Here is a 19400-nt window from a genome sequence, read left to right as displayed (position 1 = left end):
ACTTTCATAAGTTCTGCAAATAAAGTAATGCTTTTGTCTAACTCAGCAAAGCTGGGGCTGCATCTGGTGCAACCATGTCACATTGAACGTTTCAAATTCATCTTCCATGGCCAGTTAAAATGTAGTAACTAGTGGAATGTAGTAAAAATATGTTTGCAGTAAATATTCTTTTGTGTTGCATCAAATTTATACATGGGAAATAGTTGCTAAAAATAGTATCTTAAAGATCAAATGATATTGGTGCTGATTAAGCTACAATGGGAAATGCCTTTGCGGAGTACAAAATGAAGCTTTATCTGCAGCCACTAATATGCAGCAAAAGCAGACTAAAAAAAGCCTCACAAACTGTATCATCATGGCTTAATAGTTTAAATTTAAAAAAAAAAATAAAATTTGGTTTATTTCTTCTTTTTTCCCCCCCTTTTTATTCCATTAAGTGTTGCCTTTTGAGTATAATCTCTTTGTTACCGAGTAAAACCTTGGGAGGAAGGTAGAACTTGTGAACTCCAGGCTTATTGAAGTTGAGTTCAGGTGACAAACTTCTTGTTGTTGTACTACCCCTCCACCCCCAAATTTTAAAGAAACACAGACCATATTTTTCTAGCTGCCAAGAACATACTCTATTAGGTAGAAAAGTTGAACTTTAATGGAACTTCAGTGCTGAGTTTTGACTTGTGTTCTAACATAATGTATGTGAACCTGTGTTCTTAAAAGAAACTATCAAGAAATGTCATCAAGAAAAAAAGGTTATGCTGACTAGACATCCAAAATTTTCTGTAAATTGAAGACACTTACCAAAGTCCCTTTCTTACAGTCATAAAGATAAAAATCTAACAGATGTGCAGCTTAACGCTATATTTGAGCATGAAGATTACCTGTATTAGCTATACAATACTGTATCACATTAGTAGTCCCTAGGAGACTGTACGATCTTGTGCTTTACAGCCAATGTATTCTTGATTTATTTTTTTTAATAGAACAAAAAAAAAAATCAATGTAACCATAATATGTTGTTTTGGCTTTATCAATGGGTCTACTGTTGGATGGGTATCTACACTAGAAAGTGGTTTATGCCCATCTTCTTTTTAGGAGGCCAGTGTTCAAATACTATGAATTACTGACAGGTGTCCTCCCTATATATGAGCAAAATCTTGATTTCCACTTCATTCATGTATTTGTGCTCTAGGCAATCCTGCTTTAGCAGGGGAGTTGGACTAGATGATCTCTAGAGGTCCCTTCCAACTCTGAAATTTCTGTGATTCTGTGATTTTGTTAGTAAAATTTTTGCATTTTTTAAGTGCTCGGTTATAATGTACTTTTTGAGAATTGTGTATTGTTTTGATATCTGATGAGGAAGCCTATATTCAGAAGAGATTTCAAGTGAAAAATGCTGATACTGGATAAGTTTCAGGACCTTTAAAGGTATTAGAATTAAGGTATTCCTTCTAGACTCTTGGATCATAATAATCCACAGCAAGAGAATATCATATAGATAGAAAAAAGCCCTATTTTTTACACAGATTGATTTCAGTGGAATACTTTCAGTAAAGGAATGTTACAGTTCTTTGTAAAAGAAAATTTAAAGTCAATAGCATCCAGAAAATACTTTAGAACTGTTACCTCTCAGCCTAGGTTGCAGCTTTAAGATGTGCAGAATGAGAAACCATCACTTTCAAGAATTTTTAGTGATAGATATTTTGATCACAAGAGGGTTTGGTTTTTTTTGTTTCAGAGAATTTAGTTGTACCAAATTTTATGAATATTTGTGAGATTTTGGGGTATAATTTTCCTCAATAATACCTGCCAGAACATTATAGAGGATTATTTGAGATTTTTTGTATCTGATTATAGGAAAAAAGTAACAGACATTAAAATATATATATATATTCCTAAGTGTCTTAATAAGACATTTGGTGTGGAATGAAATGGTCTAAAAAGCCCTCTTAACTTGAAAGCAAAAACTTAGTTTAAAACAAAAAATATACTCCAATGCAATCTTTAAAATCTGTGAAAGGAACAAGGGCAGTTTTGCATAAAAAGGGCAGTTCAAGCTTTTAATTTCTTACAGACTTTTTTTAAACAGGCACCAGTTTCTAACTTCGTATTCAAATGTGTACTTACCCTCATACATACATACACAAGAAAGGACACTATTTCAAGTTAGCTTCTAACCATTCACTGATGAGGGCTATTTCATTCACATGAGGAAATGACTTCGATTTATTTTTTTAAATGCTATCCTTACATTGTATATTACAAAGCAGCTTGTTTTATACTAGCACAATATTAATTATGCCGCTGAAAACAATAGCAAATATTTGCAACAGTAACTCACTCAGCATTGTAACAAAGCCTTCTGTCCTTGAGTCCGCTCAAGTCTCTGCCTTTGATTTTATGAGTCTGTCCTTAGGATTCTTGGAGAATGGAGTTTGAAAGAACAAGTTCTTATGTTATTGTTTGAGTTATTCATCTTAAGAACTAAGTCTTTTTCTCAACAACTCTCTCCAAATCCTTGTCCCTTTATATTTATGAGCTAAGCTCCACTCCAGCGAAGCAAACTTTCACACAACATCATAGCGAAAACAAAAAAAGATTTGTCAAAACATGTAATAAAAATTACTTAAGCAAAACAAAGTGTTAATTATCAAATGAAAGTAGTGGCTCTCAGTAGTCACATCTCTTATTGGGAACATTATTGTAAGATAAGCAGTATGTTTGTGAAGGTAATACAGGCTGTCTTACTGATAACACAAGCTATGCCCTCAGGGAAACATCATACATTCCAGCATATTTCAGGAAATTTCATAAATTTCAGCATATCTCACATATCTCAGACGTGTCTGCTTCTCAGGATGGGACTTTGTTTTAAAGGAAATGTATTTTTGTTTTTCCCTGAAAGCACATGGCTTTGTCTCCTAGGTAAATCATAGTGTCTTAAAAAAAACACCCCATCATCTGATTTGTGAGTCTGATCCTAAATCTAGTAGTTTAAACAGCCAGCTCTTCTTTCACATGTCCTTCTAATGACATGTACACTTTTACTGCCCTTTTTTAACCTTGTGAGTCCTAGAATGCTATCCATGGATAAAGTATCAATGTATTTACTAGGAAGTCTTTGTCATTTTCTTTTGAGCCTGGCAGTAGAATCCGCCCCCCGTAGAGATACATAAATGTTTGGAAGTTAAGCCTGGATCAGTGACCAGAGTTGAATTCTAGATACACAGAAGGCTAGAACGCTATGCAGAAGATACACGTAATACTGTTTGAAGTCGTTAAGCATTGCTGGGATTTGTGCTGAGAAGAGGAAATCCTTGAAAGTGGTATTGAAAGGGAGATATAATACTATGTATTTGAAATGTAGAAATACATTCAGATAGTATTTTAGCAACCTGAAAAATAGAAAGGAAGCTGCGCTAGTTAAATGCAAGCTAGAATAATTTGGGGTTTGGCAATTTACACATTTATCATATCCTTTTTGAAAATTCCACCAGAAAGTGATACATTTTAATGTAATTTTGATTATTCGTTTGGCACATTGTTACAGTTCTTTCTTCCTTTTTTTTTTTTCAGGAATCCAAAATGTACTCAGCTTATTCTGTGCCGTGCTTACAGAAAATAAGGTTCTCTTTCACTCAGCAAGTTTTCAGAGGCTCAGTGATGCCTGTAGGGCTCTGGAGTCTTTGATGTTTCCCCTCAAGTACAGGTGAGTTGAGTTTCCATTCTTTGAACTCTTTGACTAATTATATAACTAGTTTTATAACTTCTATGTTGTCCTTAACAAAAGGAGGTGTGCTATGTTTGTTCAAATAAGCAAAGGTTTTCATGATCATATACACAAGTCCTAGTCTGTACACAACATTAGTAAAAATCTGATTGTATCATGACAGTGGAAACAAAGGAGAAACATCCTACCTACAAATACAATAGAAATCCTAACCACAACATCAATTGGATGGTAAAACTTGACAGTGATGATCCATAAGTAAATGCATGGAAAAGATATGGGAGAGATCTAATAGTAGCCTGCCAGTAAATAAGAGGGAGGTGTATGGCAGGGGAACAAGAGATTGGGGTCATAAACCAAAACAGGGGAGAGAGGTTTCTGACTGGATGCAGGGAAAACACGTTTTATTATGAGGATAACTAAGCAGTGGAATGGAGAGCCTGTGGCGCTTCCATCCCTGTAGGTTTACAGGACCCAACTGGACAAAGCCCCAGGGCAACTTGACCTGGACCCAGTGTTGACCCTGGCTGGAGCAGAAGGCTGGACTAAACGATCTCCTGAGGCCTTCTACAACCTGAAAGATTCTGTGGTTCTAAGATAATATCTGCATTAGCTTGTAGCACAGTTTCAAGTCACTGACAAATGTCCAACAGAGAATGAATCGAAATGAACAAATTCATACACTCGAAAAAGACACATTTGAATCCAGTGTTTTGAAATGAAAAACTCAATGTCAAGCTATTTGGGTTTTTTTTTGGAAGAAGACAACTAATTCTGACTTGTATTGTAAATGTGCTAGTATTTTACTAGCACATTTTTACTTGAAATATTTCAGAGAAGAGCTTCATTTTAATACAGAATGAGAAGGAAAAAAAAAATTGAAAGTTGAGTTTTGGAATATGTTTTCTAATGATAAAGTAGTCAGGAATGAATTTTTAATAACTGTAAACTAGGTGTTTGAATGCATTGATCAAATTAGATCCAGATTTTCATGTTGCTCTGATGAAAACGCTTTTTTTTTAAGTTGTCAAATCAAGTAAATAGTATCTGAAATATAGAATTTTATAGATAATGTTTAGTTGTCATTTCAATATCAAAGCAGAGTTCCTTTGAAGATTTCTTATTAATGATATTTTACAAAAGGCTGAATTGTCGGTGTCAGGCAAAAAACTACCCATCTTTTTAAAATGGAAGTATTATGCGTAACTTTAATGTCCCTAGTTACCTAACGGTTGTGGACAAATATAATGTCCATGTAAGACAAATGTTACAAATATAGATAGTCTTTTCTCACTTTGCAGAATACGCTTGTTTCCAATAAATTGTAGACCCTATAATACAGTAATTTCTGGAGTTTACGTGACAGATGTTCTTTTAACAGCATGACACTTTATAAAGAAGTATTTAATAAATAATTTCATCTTTTGTATTTTTAAAATACAGGTATTTATAGTAAATTTAGTGCGTAACAGGAAGATTTTTCTTTTTTTTTTTTAAGAAAAAAGCTGCCCTTATGTGAAGGGATAGTCGGGAGCTTTTATTTTATTTTATTTATTCTTTTCACAGTTATCCCTATATTCCAATTCTTCCTGCACAGCTACTGGAAGTTCTCAGCTCACCAACACCTTTCATAATTGGCGTACATTCTGTCTTTCGTAATGACATTCATGAGCTTGTAAGTATGTCTACCCAGCATATTCATAGTCATAATGTCATTTGTGATGTTTAGTTGGAGAGATTTTCCATGCTTCAGAGAGGTTTATACGAATAATACATATACTTTTAAAATATTACTCTAGAAGGCAAGGCAAGACAATCAGGAGAAAAATCAAAAAGCGTCAATTATTATGTAAATTCATTGAGACTACAAAGTAGAGGAGGGAAATTGTTTGATTCTAGTGGAGGATGGGAAGGAATGGATCCGTTTCCATGTATTTTCAAATGTATACTCAATTATTTTATCTTATCCTTACTTTCTAAGCATGTGCTTGGAGAAACTGAAATAGGGTTACATTTTGTATAGATACATAGAAATAAATAGAAACATGGGATTTCACTTAGAGTTATCATCACTGTACCTTTACAAACAGCCTATTAGATATTTCAAGTCACTGGACACAGACCTGGAACATCCAGAAACAGAAGTTGCATGTTTGGCCTAATCTCACTTTCTTTAGTTTACACTCATTTTTCACAGCTAGATTCAGTAATATGAATTATTTGGAGTCTTACCTTTATCAAAAGCATTCTGTACATTAAAGTTTTTACCAATTTAATTTGTTTATTTTAATTTACGTGCAGATCATGAAATTTGAACTGTTGTGTTTTTAAACTATGCTTACAGTATGCACTACTGATAATATTTTTGTTTCTTCCTTACAGTTAGATGTAATCATAGCAGACCTGGATGGAGGCACAATTAAAATTCCTGAATGTATTCATCTTTCTCAGCTGCCAGAGCCACTGCTACATCAGACTCAAATGGCGCTTTCTCTAGTATGTTTTGATACAAACTCCATTTTATATCCTCTCACCTATTTTTAAAGAATGAAAAATTAATTTCAATATTTAATTGCTTTCAAACACACTGGAAACGTGAGATTTAAAACTACGATTCCTGCCAAGATTCTTGTTTTTAGAAGAATTTATTATCTGAAGTTAGAGTTAATATCATCAGTAATTTACTACTAAAATGTTTTTTCACTAGTCAAGAGGAAGCTAGTCATTTTTTCCTTCCTAATAAGAGTTCAACCTCAGTGTTTGAGTAGCATCGTTACTATTCATTTTAGCTTCTTTTCTATTTTCATAAATTCATTTCAACTGTACCGGGTCTTGAAGTTTAGTGAGAGAATAACCAATTACTCTTAAAATTTATTTGTATGATGCCCCTATATCAATATTCAAGAATAATTGATTCTACATTAGGGAATCACCAAAAAAAGTCGTTCAGTTTGTCTTTTTACTATTATTGTCATAAGTTAGGAAACACCTTCTTTGTAGGCTTCTGAACAAATCTTCTTATCTAAAGAGAACAATTTTCTGTCTGTTAATCTGTTTCAGATAAATCAACTCTAAAATCCCTAATTATATTGATTAGCTTCATTGACTGTAATAGGAGTTTTTGATAACTAGCTCACTTATAAAAACCTGAAGCTGAGAAATTATTCCCACCTTTATTCCATACAATCTTCATAATTTAACTCAATCTGTTATTTGAGGTTCTTAATATCAGTGAATATTAATTTGAGAAAGAAGAAAAAATTAATTTGTCCTTTCCTCAGCAAAATGAGGGAAAAAAATTTTGTTTAAAAAATTCTCTAGGTTTTGCATCCTGATTTGGAAACAGCAGATTATGCATTCCCTCCCCCACGAACAGCTTTATCACACTCAAAAATGCTGGTAAGATTTCTGTGTTATGTCTGACTTTCTTAAGTAGAAAACTGTTGAAATTTTAGACTAACTTTCTTTTAAGAATTTCTAATTTGTGTTTTCTTTTTCATATCCATTATATTATTATTGGTGGAGCAATGAAATAACATTGGATTTTGCATCTACCCTCTAATAGCATTCTAATGGGTTAGAAAGTTTTATAAACGTATTTGTATTAATATGGAAGCACCTTATTTTCTTTTAATACTGCTGTCTGTTGAGTTAAATCTGTGCCTTCTCTGTTTTGTAGGCCAGTAAAGCTGCAGAATTTTACCTAAGTGGACAAACTGGTCTTTTGTGTGTGTGTGTGTAAATGTTGAAATTAAGTTCTCTTGTAGACATCCTACTCCCCCAAGGAAAAAAAAAAGATCAGAAACATTCAAAATGTCATTCAATATCTAGATTTTAGAGAAAATATGAGTAAAGATAGAAGTGGTAGTTGTGTCAGCAAAACATAAGTCACCAGTTTCACAAAAATAATGGTAATTATTATGCATTGTATGCTTGGACATATTGGGAAAGGAGTTGTATGTTTTTTAACATTGGATTTGGCTTTAATAAACCTCAAGCTGAATGAAACAATATGTAATTGTCTATACTGAAAGAAGTCTGTAGAAAGTTTTCTACTAAAATCTAGTTCATTTAGATTAAAAGTAGTTGTGAAGCCATGATGACTTAACAGCTTGTTAAAGCTGCTGGTTTTAGCTTGTAGGAGTGGCTAGAATTGAACATGAGTTGGTAGTCCAAACTAAAATCCAAAAGCCAATTCAATTTAAGAACAAAGCTTGGGTTTTTTGTGTAGATGTAGTCAAAACCATGTAGCTCTGAAGAGGGACAATACATTTGTTGGTTTTACTTCTTTAAGATTTTTTTTTTCATTGCTGAAGACACACGTTATCCAGATTTCATTTAAGCTAATGTCAAAATTCAGCTAAGATCTCACTTTGAATGGTGAAGTTACAAATTAATATGATTTTGTATCATAATAAAAATTTTGTTAAATATGAAAGAAATGTTTTCAAGTAGTCCAAAAAGTCAGGGTATAAATGTAGCTGTTAAAATCCTAGAGGGCAGCCTGGACACAAAGAAAATGAGAATATATCTCTCAGTAAAGTGAGCCCTTACAAAATTAATTTAAAAATAGAATAACAAGGATCATGTTCCAGAGAAGAATCTGGACATGTAGAAGAGTATTCTACAGATTATAGAATCTTGTATATACCTGAAGTTATTTCTTTAAAAAAATCATTACAAGCTTGAACTTACTTAGATTGTATTTGCTTGTTAATTAGCTGATCAGCTGATTACCTGATTCATTAATCTAATATTCTTTGTTGCTTGTAACTTTTGAAGTTAGTTTTAGAGGTCCTTTGAGACACCATAAAACCTGAGGTCCTAAAATAATTTTTAGGACCTCAGGTTTTAGATGTGGCAGCAGTCCGAGTAGGTACCTGAGCTAAGATAAAATAACGTGTGCGACACATGATTTTATCAGTCCGTAGTTGCATTTGGGCCAGATGAAGAAGTCACTGCCCCAAGTCTGCCCCCAACCGTCCACATCATTTCCATTAACCCGTAGGTGTTTACATAAGCACTCCCTTACTCATCTGAATCAAAATAAACCGGGACTTTAAAGATCTACTGTTTTAAACTTTTTAAACTAACCCTGGATTATTTTGTCTGCAGTAAATTGGCAAGTGGAGACATGAGTTGTAAGAGTCCTAGACAAGTAGCTGAGCAGACTTAGAGTGGTCTCCTCAGCTGGCAAAGCCACAGCGGATGACTGTGGTGATGCCTGTGGTGCTCAGAGCCTGGTTCCCGCAGCAGCAGCGATGCCAGCTTAGGCTTCTGAGGTTCCCTGCCGCCCCTGCCCACTTCAGTGGCACTGCTAAAATAATATAATACATCCAGGTTAAAATACCCTCTTCCTTTTATTTAGCGTCAGTTTTCTCTCATGGCAGTTCCTTCATGTGGTTCACCACATGACCACCCCAACAGTTGAACTTGCATTGCCCAGAGGCTGTTGTGCAGGCGTAGAAAAGAGCAGTGGGAGTAAAGGGGTGAATATATACTAAATCTCTCATTGCCATCTGAGGACACATAAATGAAACTGTAGCCTCATATAAGATAACTTAATGTGCGTACAAATATCTCCACTTCCTATGCTACACTCTTGCATTGTTTGAACTCGTAGGCATTTCTCAGACAGCTTTATACAAAATGTGGAAAAATTTAGAAAATGAAAACGTTTTGACAGCATATTCAATTACTGCTTACAGGATAAAGAAGTGCGAGCAATCTTCCTTAGGCTATTTGCACAACTTTTCCAAGGATACCGGTCATGTCTTCAGCTGATCAGAATTCATGCTGAACCAGTAATTCATTTCCATAAGGTAAAAGAGAAGCAGTTATGTATATGTAGTTAATATTCGTTTGTGTCACGTTATTCCCATGAGCTTGCATTTTGAACAAGCGTTCAGGTTTGAAAAAATAAAATAATCTACACGTGATAAGCATACCATTTTGACGTAGCGGTGTACCAATGTATTTCAGTGGGACTAATTGCTGGGACAGTGATGAAATGTGAAACAAAGTTAACATTAAAATTTAATATAAAGAAATATTTGAGGAATCGTTAAGGAATTTTGAAAACATATGCATGTAATTAGAAAACTTGCTTGAAGGTACTAGTTTTCTGTTATTGCCTGTGAGATTTATAAAATGTGCACATCAAAATTCCTGTTATGTCACTTCTGAATTTAGATATAAAAAGATACTAGGCAATATAAAAGGTATAATTAGAAAGTACCACATATTACTATAAGCTGGTGAAAATGTTTAACTGCTAGTACATAAATAGTTGGTTGTAGTTTTGATACCAATAAAATACCTGCATTTTTTTCTGTCTCTATTGCAGGCAGCCTTCTTGGGGCAGCGAGGTTTAATTGAGAATGACTTTCTAACCAAAGTTCTCAATGGAATGGCATTTGCTGGGTTCGTGTCAGAGAGGGGTCCTCCCTTCAGAACCTGTGATCTTTTTGATGAGGTGAAAACAGTTCCTATGTTTCCAGGGAAATTAAAATGTACCTATGATATTTCAGCATGTGAAAAACCATTGAAATGCTTCTGAATTCTTACTGTTTATTATATAAAGTTTATAGTAAACTTCTCAGTTCTCATTTTCTCCTACACATACGTTTCTAACTTACTTCCATAAAATCATGCCCTGTTCATATGTATGAAGCTAGACAGTTGTATAAATCATAGCAATATCGTTCCTGTTGTCAGGTTTGGACCTGCATTATGCACCACATGTGCTAGTACAGAATTATTTTGAATAATTTAATTATATTCTTAGAAACATTGAAGAAGTAATTGAGAAATATTAAATTAAATACATACCCAACAATATAAACTGGGACAAGCATTTTTTTCTTTTAAAAAGTAATGCCATCTTTTTACTGTGCTAGCTTTTATTTGAATGTAGAGTACAAATAGAGTTTGGTATTAATTCTGCATAGTAGTAGTATAGATAAGAAATACGGATTGTGGTATTAGAAATTTTAGGTATGTAGGACTTTGTGTTAGGTAGAACTATAAAATGTGGTAACAGCAGCCCTATAAGACAGTGAAAATGTCTCACGTTCCAGAGCAATGTGACATTGCACATTTTTCAGTGTCGGTTTTTTTTGTTCGGTTTCAATTTACGATTAACATTTCGTAACTTAAATAGGAGAGAAATTAATTTCAGTTGAATTATCAACATATTTTTTTCCCTCTTTTAAAGTTGGTAGCCTTTGAAGTCGAAAGAATTAAAGCTGAGGAAGGTAATCCACCGAAAATGATAAAACATGTTAGAGAACTTGCAGAACAGCTCTTCAAAAATGTAAGTTTACTATACCTGCTGCACTTTTAGAGTTTAAATAGTAACATTGAAAATTCTTATTTCTGAGATTGATCCAGTATCTGAAAATGGAAATGACTGCTTGTGCAGTCATATATGATAATGCCGCATCGTCAGCATTATGACAAAAGACTTCGTAACTTTAAATGTCACCAATTTTGTACATGTGAAGGAAGTTGAATATGGTAATACTGATTTACGTATAGCTACTGCTACTTAGCAGTCTGTTTTCTTAGTGTGTATTCACATAATGTATCTAAACTGTTATTTTCTCTGCTGCAACGTGTCCATGCCAAATACATCTCTTTTCTTGCCTCTCAACACTTTTGCTTGTGAAAACTGTACATCCAATTGGGCATAATGTATACTTTCAGCAGATCTTTGCTGCTGTGCAGCCCAGTCCCCGTGGTTTTGTGTGCTCAGCAAGCCCTGTTTCATTTCTTGGACTTTCCTGTTTCTTAAACGCTTTAGGTTTCCTAGAATACCATTTCCAGTTTCGTTTTTGCCTTCCTACCATGCCTTTATGTTACATGGTGCTTTTGTAAAATCTCTTACCATTCTGTTAGCTGGGGGTGGTTTTGTTCTTGTTTATTTGTTTGTTTCTTTTTTTTTTTGGCATCAGCTAATCTCTCTCCGCCTCACACTTCCTGTCGTTTTCAGATTCTACAGAGCAATATCTGTTACACGGTCAGTTAACACCTTTCTTGCCTTTTCTTTTCTATATCCCACTTCTCCAAAACTATGATTTATACCTACTCTTCTAGAAAAAAATAACAAGAATTACTAGGTACTGCTGAATTCCAGGGTGTCTGGGGGCAGGGAGGGGCTGGGTTGTGGGTGTCTTCCCCCTCCCCTTCCCCCCCCCCCCCCCCCCCCCCCCCCCCCAGATGAATTGCCTTTAAGCATTTTGTCAGTGTCATGCAATCTTTGTTTGGGGTAAAATTAGTATCTTTTCCATAGGAAATCAAGATTTTACAACCAGTACATTCAGCAATCTTTTGTGTCAGTAGATTTTGGATGGAAAAATAAATCAATGTATTTCATGTAAATGAAATGTGTGAATAGTAAGGTGTGTGAAATAAGGTTAGTCTGGCTTTAATATTGTCCTTCGTTGCACAATTTGAAGACAGACACGCTCATTCACTCATTTGCTCCATCTCCGTTTTCCTCTGAAATTCTAAATAACTGTTACAGCGTTCTTGAAAGAAATAATTGATACACGCTTTAATGTCCTTTGTTGATAGTAGAAGAGAAGGCAAATACGTCTTTGTGGACTAAACCCATTTCACATTTTAAAATATATATGAAATGTTGTCTCTTTTCTGTATCTGATGTAACATACTTACTGGAGTATCTTAACACTGATATCCTTACACTGACACTTCAGACTTACGATAAGAGAATGCATGTTGTGGAAAATGAAGAAAAATGTCACTCATCAGAATATTTATTACATAAATTGATTTCATCTATGAGATTTTATTTGTAATAAAATATTATTTAATCCATGGTAAACCTCCTCATCCTGTAGCGTTCTCTTAATCAGAAGTCCTGATGGAATCATCTTCTATTATGATCTAAAATTAAGTTACCATTAAGTATTATTCTGAATTATTAAGTATTATTCTGAATAAATATGAAATTATCTTCTACTAATTTAATTGTGGTGCTGTACATAGCAAAGTGCATTTTCTGAATTCAGGTCTTTCAGGTTAACACTGTCTAAGTTAATAGTGTGTGTCTAAGTAATGTAGCAGGTGACTAACCATTTCCCCTTGGATTAGGGGGGCTTCATTCTGCTCCCCGTCCCTGTCTTCCAGCTCAGGGGGCTGGGAACCCAGAGAACAACTGGTCTTACTATTAAAAACTGAGACAAAGAAGGCATTAAATACTTCATCCTTTTCCTCATCCTTTGTCACCATGTTTCCCCCCACATCTAGTAAAGGATGGAGATTCTCCTTAGCCCTCCTTTTGTTGCTAATGTGTTTACAGAAACATTTTTCTTGTCTTTTTCGGCAGCAGCCAGATTAAGTTCTAGCTGGGCTTTGGCCCTTCTAATGTTCTTCCCACATAACCTCATGACCTCCTTTTAGTCCTCCTGAGTTGCCTGCCCCTTCTTTCAAAGGTCATAAACTTTCTTTTTTTTGTGAGTGAGTTCCAGCCAAAGCTCCCTGTTCAGCCTGGCTGGTTGTCTTCCCTGCCAGCTTGTCTTTTGGCACATGGGCATGGCCTGCTCCCGCGCCTTTAGGATTTCCTTCTTGGAGAATGTCAGGCCTTCCTGGACTTCTTTGCCCTTCAGGACTGCCTCCCAAGGGACTCTGTTAACCAGTCTCCTGCTCAAAGTCTGCCTTTTGGAAGTCCAAGGTGGCTGTTCTGCTAACCCCTCTCCTTCTCTGAGAATCAAAAAACATCATTTTGTGATTGCTATGCCCAAGATGGCCTCCAACCATCATGTCACATCAGTATTATGATACTAAATTACTCCAAAGGAGATGGTGAACATTTGTATTTGTTTTCTAGTGGATGTAGAGCCTTTTTAGAATGAAAGAGCCTGTAAAGCATAAGTGAATGTGCAAATGTGCAACTTTTCACTTACATTACTTCTTAAAATATGTGTCAAAATGAATTAATTTTAGTCTTTTCTTATGATGCAATTTGTTTATTCTCTTGTGATTGACCTGCCATTTCACTACCACTAGGTCAATGACTTAGCGTATTTAAAAGCCAGATTTTTAGTAGTTGCGTATACAGCTATCTTTGAATAAAGCACTGCGATGAGTAATATTGCTTCTATAAGTTATGCCTAGAGCTGCCTCATTTTAAACTCACTGCATGACATATTTTGACATCTTGTTCCACAGTTTAAATAGTCATCATATTGTAGCTGTGACAGTCTACATACATATGAGAAACAAGGTTTGTTAGGGAGAGATAATGTTTGTATTAGTCTAGCTGGTAAAAGTGGAAAATCTAGACAAGCTTTTGGCTTATGCCACTTCAGTAGTTGAAGACATTAGACCTACATTCCTAATAGCATATGCAGCTGAGGTTAGCTTTGTGATGGCCAAGATTAAAGTAACTCTTTCTGTATCTTTCCTCTGGATCTCTCTTCTCCGTGAAATTGAATGTGGAATCATTATTTTCCCTTTCTGGCTTTTTCTGTTATATCTCATCTATTAGCCCCTGCTGAGATTGTGTTCCCTTTCCTTGCCTTGCTGCTTCTGGCATCTGCTGCTCTCCTCCTCCTAGCTAGATTTTCCACTTGTTTCATTAAACTTTCCTCTGCAAAGAATTTGTATGGCTAAGTAGCTGGTTTGTTTTGACTGCTATTTCTCAAGTTGATGCATTTGATCTCCTTGTTGCCTTTTATTCCCATAAATAAAAGTATCAAGCTAGCTGCTGTTTACAAGTTTTATTGCAAGCTAGTTGCGCTTGTACAACAGAAATCTAATTGATTGAGTAGCCCTCTTTGGTAGTGGTACATAGCCAGTAATAAGTAACAGCACAAAGTCCAATTGGATAACAGTAAATTCAGACATGGTTAATGATAACCCTGGTTATAAGAATGAACAGTTGAAAATATCCTGGTTTGTTTGATTGATTGTCACAATGATGTGATTTTGTGAATGGTGGTAGAATCCTCGTGGAATATGGAGATCTCAGCTGTATTTTGGAAAAGGTACAACCTGAAGCCAGAAAAAAAGAGCCCAAACAGGAAAGATTATCAGCCATTTAAGGAAAAAAAATTGGAAGAAATGGTGAATTTTCATATCTTGCTCTCTTCAGGGTATCATTCTGGAAAGTGTGTTTTAAATAAGCTGAAATCAATGCAAAAGCAGTTGAGTGAAATTTAGTGGATGTGATGTTTGTGGTCTTTTCAGTTGCTGAACGCCAGAGGCAGAAGATGCATCTCCACATATAGGAACACATATTGCACTGATACTGCATCTGCTATTGACAAACACCAGCAGAGCTTACCTACATAGAGCACGTCTTCAGATATCCCCCATACAGTCACATCTCTGTTGTATGGTACAGGGCATATTTTCCTAATGTCTTCAGTATTGCATGATAACGTCAGGATCAATACCAATATAATAATTACATAGTAGCAGATGCAGCAATTATTTTGGTAAAACAAGTAAGTCAGTGTTCTGCAATAAGAAACTGATTTTTTAAATTTTTTTAGTTCTGAAGACCTCTGCAAGAAAACCCAAAAGCAAGCATAAAAGCTTTCGTTGGGACTGCTTATTACATTTTTCTTTTAAAGAAAAAGAAAAGAAAGACTGTAAAAGAGTGAGTGAAAAATCATATAGGCAAACATTTTCACAGTGGAAATTCTAATAGTTTTGCAACAATAGAAGTCTTTTCTATCCTTTGAGAACACCCCGAAATCTTGTGTGATAGCTTCTTTTTACTTTCCTTGTAGTTTAGGCCTATTATTTACCCTCTTTGATCACCTATACTAACTTTTTTCATTTTTTTAGAGCAAATGGTGTGCTGTGTGATATATTTTTATGCAACATACAGAAGATAGAAAATTGGTCCCTAATGAGGGACAGCCATAGTTTTATACAACATAGTATAAAAATGAATTTTCACTTTGTAGTCTTGATCAAGATGAGAATATTTCTCAGTACTCAGTGAAGAGATTGTATGTTTTAATATTCTTCAGCTCTCTCTCTAATGAAGAGGTTGATTGTCAAACTAATTTCTATTCAAGTCCTAAATATTTGTTAAGCTGCATAAAATCAACCTAAGTTAAGCAGTGGTTTTCTTCTGCTCGCTTTCGTTTTGAATTTCGCGTGCTGATGGAAATAATTTTATAAAAGCCTTTAACAAAGTTGGAAGTATTACAGATAATGAATCGAGGGTGATATGAATTTGAAACATGGTATTAGTCAGCTGCATTAAATACTTGGCTTCTTAATCTTTCAGGTATGACAGATACAGGAAACGGCAATAAAACTGGATGAGACAGAAGGTGACACAACGTATCACATTTGCGTATAACCTTTTGCTTCTGACCCGCAGGAGAATCCCAATCCCCACATAGCATTCCAGAAAGTGCCGCGGCCCACGGAAGGCTCCCACTTGCGGGTTCACATCCTCCCTTTCCCCCGGATCAATGAGTGCCGGGTGCAGGAGCTCCTCCAGGAAGGCCTGGCAAGGAGTCAGGGTGCTGCCCCTGCCACCCGGGGGGACAAGAAGTGCGTTGTTCCAGCGGGTCCCCCTGTTGGTATGTTTACTTGTTCCCCAACTTACCTCTTTGTCATCCTTTCTCATGAGTTGAATATATAATTATCGTGGCTGCAATATGTTGCTCCCAATTTCATGTTAATACAGTATTTTTAGTGATAATAATAAAGTTTTAGTACATAGACTTGCTTGTTTGCCTTTGCAATTTTAAGACCCCTTTTGCATCAGCCTTTACTAAGTCAGACATCCAGAGCGTGAATGGCATAACTAATAACAACAAAAAAGGATTTGACCTGAGTTAGATTGAACTATTTAAATTAAATATTGTCTACTCATCTAGGTCTGATGAATATCACCATAGTTTACTTGCAGGACTGGCTGAAGCAAGCTTTGAATTGTTAGGGGTTTCTGCTTTGACACTGGTAGAAGACGTGTAAATTACTGGAAAAAGGCAAGGAACAAACATAGCATCTGTCTCAAAATAAATATACCTATATTTAACTATAAAGAACAGATGTAGACATTGTAGGCCTGTCAATTTCATTTTAATGACAGAAAAATTCCATTAGTCATATTCATCAACATGAATGATGGCGTAAACAAGTATGTTTAGTAAACTTGCAGGCCACATGAAGCTGAAAGAGCTTGCAAATTTTTTTGGGACTAGAATTCTAATCAATCTTGAAAAATTCTAATCAATCTTGAAAAATTAGAGAACTAGTCTGTGTTGAATTTTGTCCTTCTCTAGTGTTTTTCTTCAAATAAGGTATTGCACTTGCATAGGCATGATCAGCTGACTAGGCAATAGCTCTTCGTAAATTAATTTAGGGATTATAATGATCTTAGGGCAAACATGACCCAACTATATCAAGCTGTTGCAAAAAAGACAAACATCTTAGTAGGATGTATAAACAGGAGTGCAGTCAGTGAACTCCATGGAGAAATCCTTTCGTTGTACCCCGTAAGACCTCAGCTGGACTGTTTGTATCCATTTTTGGACACTGGAAGACTGTCTCCGTTGTTGGTTCTGTTGGAGGGAGTCCAGAAGAAAGCAACAAGAATGACCAGCGGTCTGGAGAATGTGACCTACAAGGAAAGATGGAGAGTTGTTTAGACTGAAAAATAGAAGACTAAGGCAACACATAATAGCAACCTTCAATTATATATGAGTTTGTCAAAAAAAGAAAGGGAATAATCTTGAGTGATAAGAAATAATGGGTTTAATTGCAGCACAAAAGTAGCTATTTGTCAAGAAAAACTTGGTAAAATGAGGATTGTAAGACAGTTGAATGGGTTTGTTGTGAAGCCATGGAGTCTGTTATCACAAAACTTTGGGAACATATTAGACAAACATGAGAAATAACATAAATACAGTTGATCCTGTCTAGGGACAGCAGGATGAACTAGATGGCCTCTTGAGGCCCCTTCCACGCCTGTTTCTCTTTGGGTTTATGTAGGGAGATGAACTCTATTCACCTGCCTTTGCTGTTGACTGTATCATTGAATCCGTTGCTGAAAATTTAGAGTACGTGCTCGTGTTCTGTTGTATTTCTTTAAAAGGATCGATGCAAGAGGAGCTTTTCTTTCTTAATTTATTAATTTTTATGTCAAAGTTGGTTGTTTTGTTGGTTTTGTTTCTAAGGAACAGCTTTCACACTCGTACTCCTGCTGTCCCGTGTGTTAAAATCCTTGGATATTAGGAGCTCTTTATTATCTACAAGAAGGGCATATTCTGCATTTGTATTCTATGAACTTGACAATAAAAAGAAAAAAAGAATGTTAGTTCTTCCATTCTGAATTTTCTCAAAAATTCGGAGCGAAACACTGCCTTTAGATCTCAGCAAATTGGAATCTAGATAAGAGAACAGGTTTGTCAAGTTTATTCCATATCACAGAATTCTTGGTATAGGCAATGAGTTCTTTAGGGAAAAATAGTTACCTACTGCTACAAAATATGCAAGGCTACATCGTTCACTGCGGAACACACACACATATTATTATTTTTTAATTTTTTTTAATTCATTTATATTTATTAATATATTTTATTAGTATGTTAGAGGTTGGAATCTCTTTGTGCCTGTATGAGACAAATAGAACAAATAGTAAAGAGAATCAACTGCTCTAGTTAAAATTCAGAGCACTCTCTTCTTCAGATAGAGGAGGAAAACAAAAGTCTGTATATGCCTACTAATGGTATTTACTTAAAGGCATGAAATGGAGGGCACTTTAAATTTTAATTTTTTTAAAAAAGAACTTTCTGTTATTCTTTGTGGCTCTTGCAGAAGCCGTTTCACTGATGTATATTCTTTTTCTTTGTTAGTTTCCATAATGGAAAAAGGAAGCACAATTTTCAACAGTGCACAAAGGCTGGAAGTTGTTAGAAACTGCATCTCATTCATTTTTGAAAACAAATTTTTGGAGACTGAAAAGGTAATAAAATGAAATTTTAACTTTCCCAAATAAGCCTCTCTTCTGTTAATGAGCAAAGTACATTTTGAAGTCTTGTTTCAAATACTAATGATTATTTTAACCATTTAAATGAATGAAGTAAGCAATAAAGCTAATCATCTAAATGTGATGCTGTGTGTAATACGAAGCTAATGGATTTGAAAACCTGTTTGTAATACTACATGGGTGTGTTGATGTCCTTTTTGCTAATTTAGATTGCCATTATAAATAGTATTGTCCACGCTTTTTTTTTTTAATTCAAAAGGGGTATATATTGGTCTAGCAGTATTGATAAGGAGGAATGTAAACAAAAGGTTTACATACACATTTCAGTCGTTGTCAACCAATGCTCTTTTGAAATTTTCAGTGCAATAAATTTTGCTGGTTTTAAAAATCAATAATTTGACAGAACTCAGAAGTGAATGTGAATATTTGGCATGTCTGTGTTCACTAAAATGAACTAGGGAGTTGTCATCCTTGACATTCTTGTTTTTTCACATTAAGAAGTTGGCAGGTTTTGTAGGTTCTGTCCATAGAGTTTTCAATTGTTAATTCTAGAACAATCACCAAAAGTTACTCTCAAATCTAACTTTACATATGAAAATGACTGTAAAATTATTTTAAGAAATTTTTTGATTTCTCAGAGTATCACCTGTGTATCTCTGAGGCTGTGCAGCTCAAGGTAGAAAATGAGCG

General features: G+C 35.1%; 1 protein-coding gene across 4 annotated transcripts in view; it reads left to right on the top strand.

The window, feature by feature from the left end:
* Positions 1-19400, top strand: part of SBF2 (SET binding factor 2) — a 269535-nt gene that overhangs the window by 147537 nt on the left and 102598 nt on the right. For all 4 annotated transcript variants that reach the window (XM_074585940.1, XM_074585939.1, XM_074585938.1 and 1 more), the window contains exons 7-15: positions 3571-3703; positions 5291-5399; positions 6107-6220; positions 7046-7123; positions 9433-9546; positions 10071-10199; positions 10941-11039; positions 16092-16296; positions 18577-18686. In XM_074585940.1, coding sequence (XP_074442041.1) covers positions 3571-3703; positions 5291-5399; positions 6107-6220; positions 7046-7123; positions 9433-9546; positions 10071-10199; positions 10941-11039; positions 16092-16296; positions 18577-18686 — 1091 coding nt within the window. The remainder of the gene's footprint in view (positions 1-3570; positions 3704-5290; positions 5400-6106; positions 6221-7045; positions 7124-9432; positions 9547-10070; positions 10200-10940; positions 11040-16091; positions 16297-18576; positions 18687-19400) is intronic.

The sequence above is a fragment of the Larus michahellis genome, chromosome 4 (genome assembly GCF_964199755.1).
Source record: "Larus michahellis chromosome 4, bLarMic1.1, whole genome shotgun sequence".
NCBI classification, from domain to species: Eukaryota; Metazoa; Chordata; class Aves; order Charadriiformes; family Laridae; genus Larus; species Larus michahellis.
This window is presented reverse-complemented; position numbering and strand designations above follow the sequence as displayed.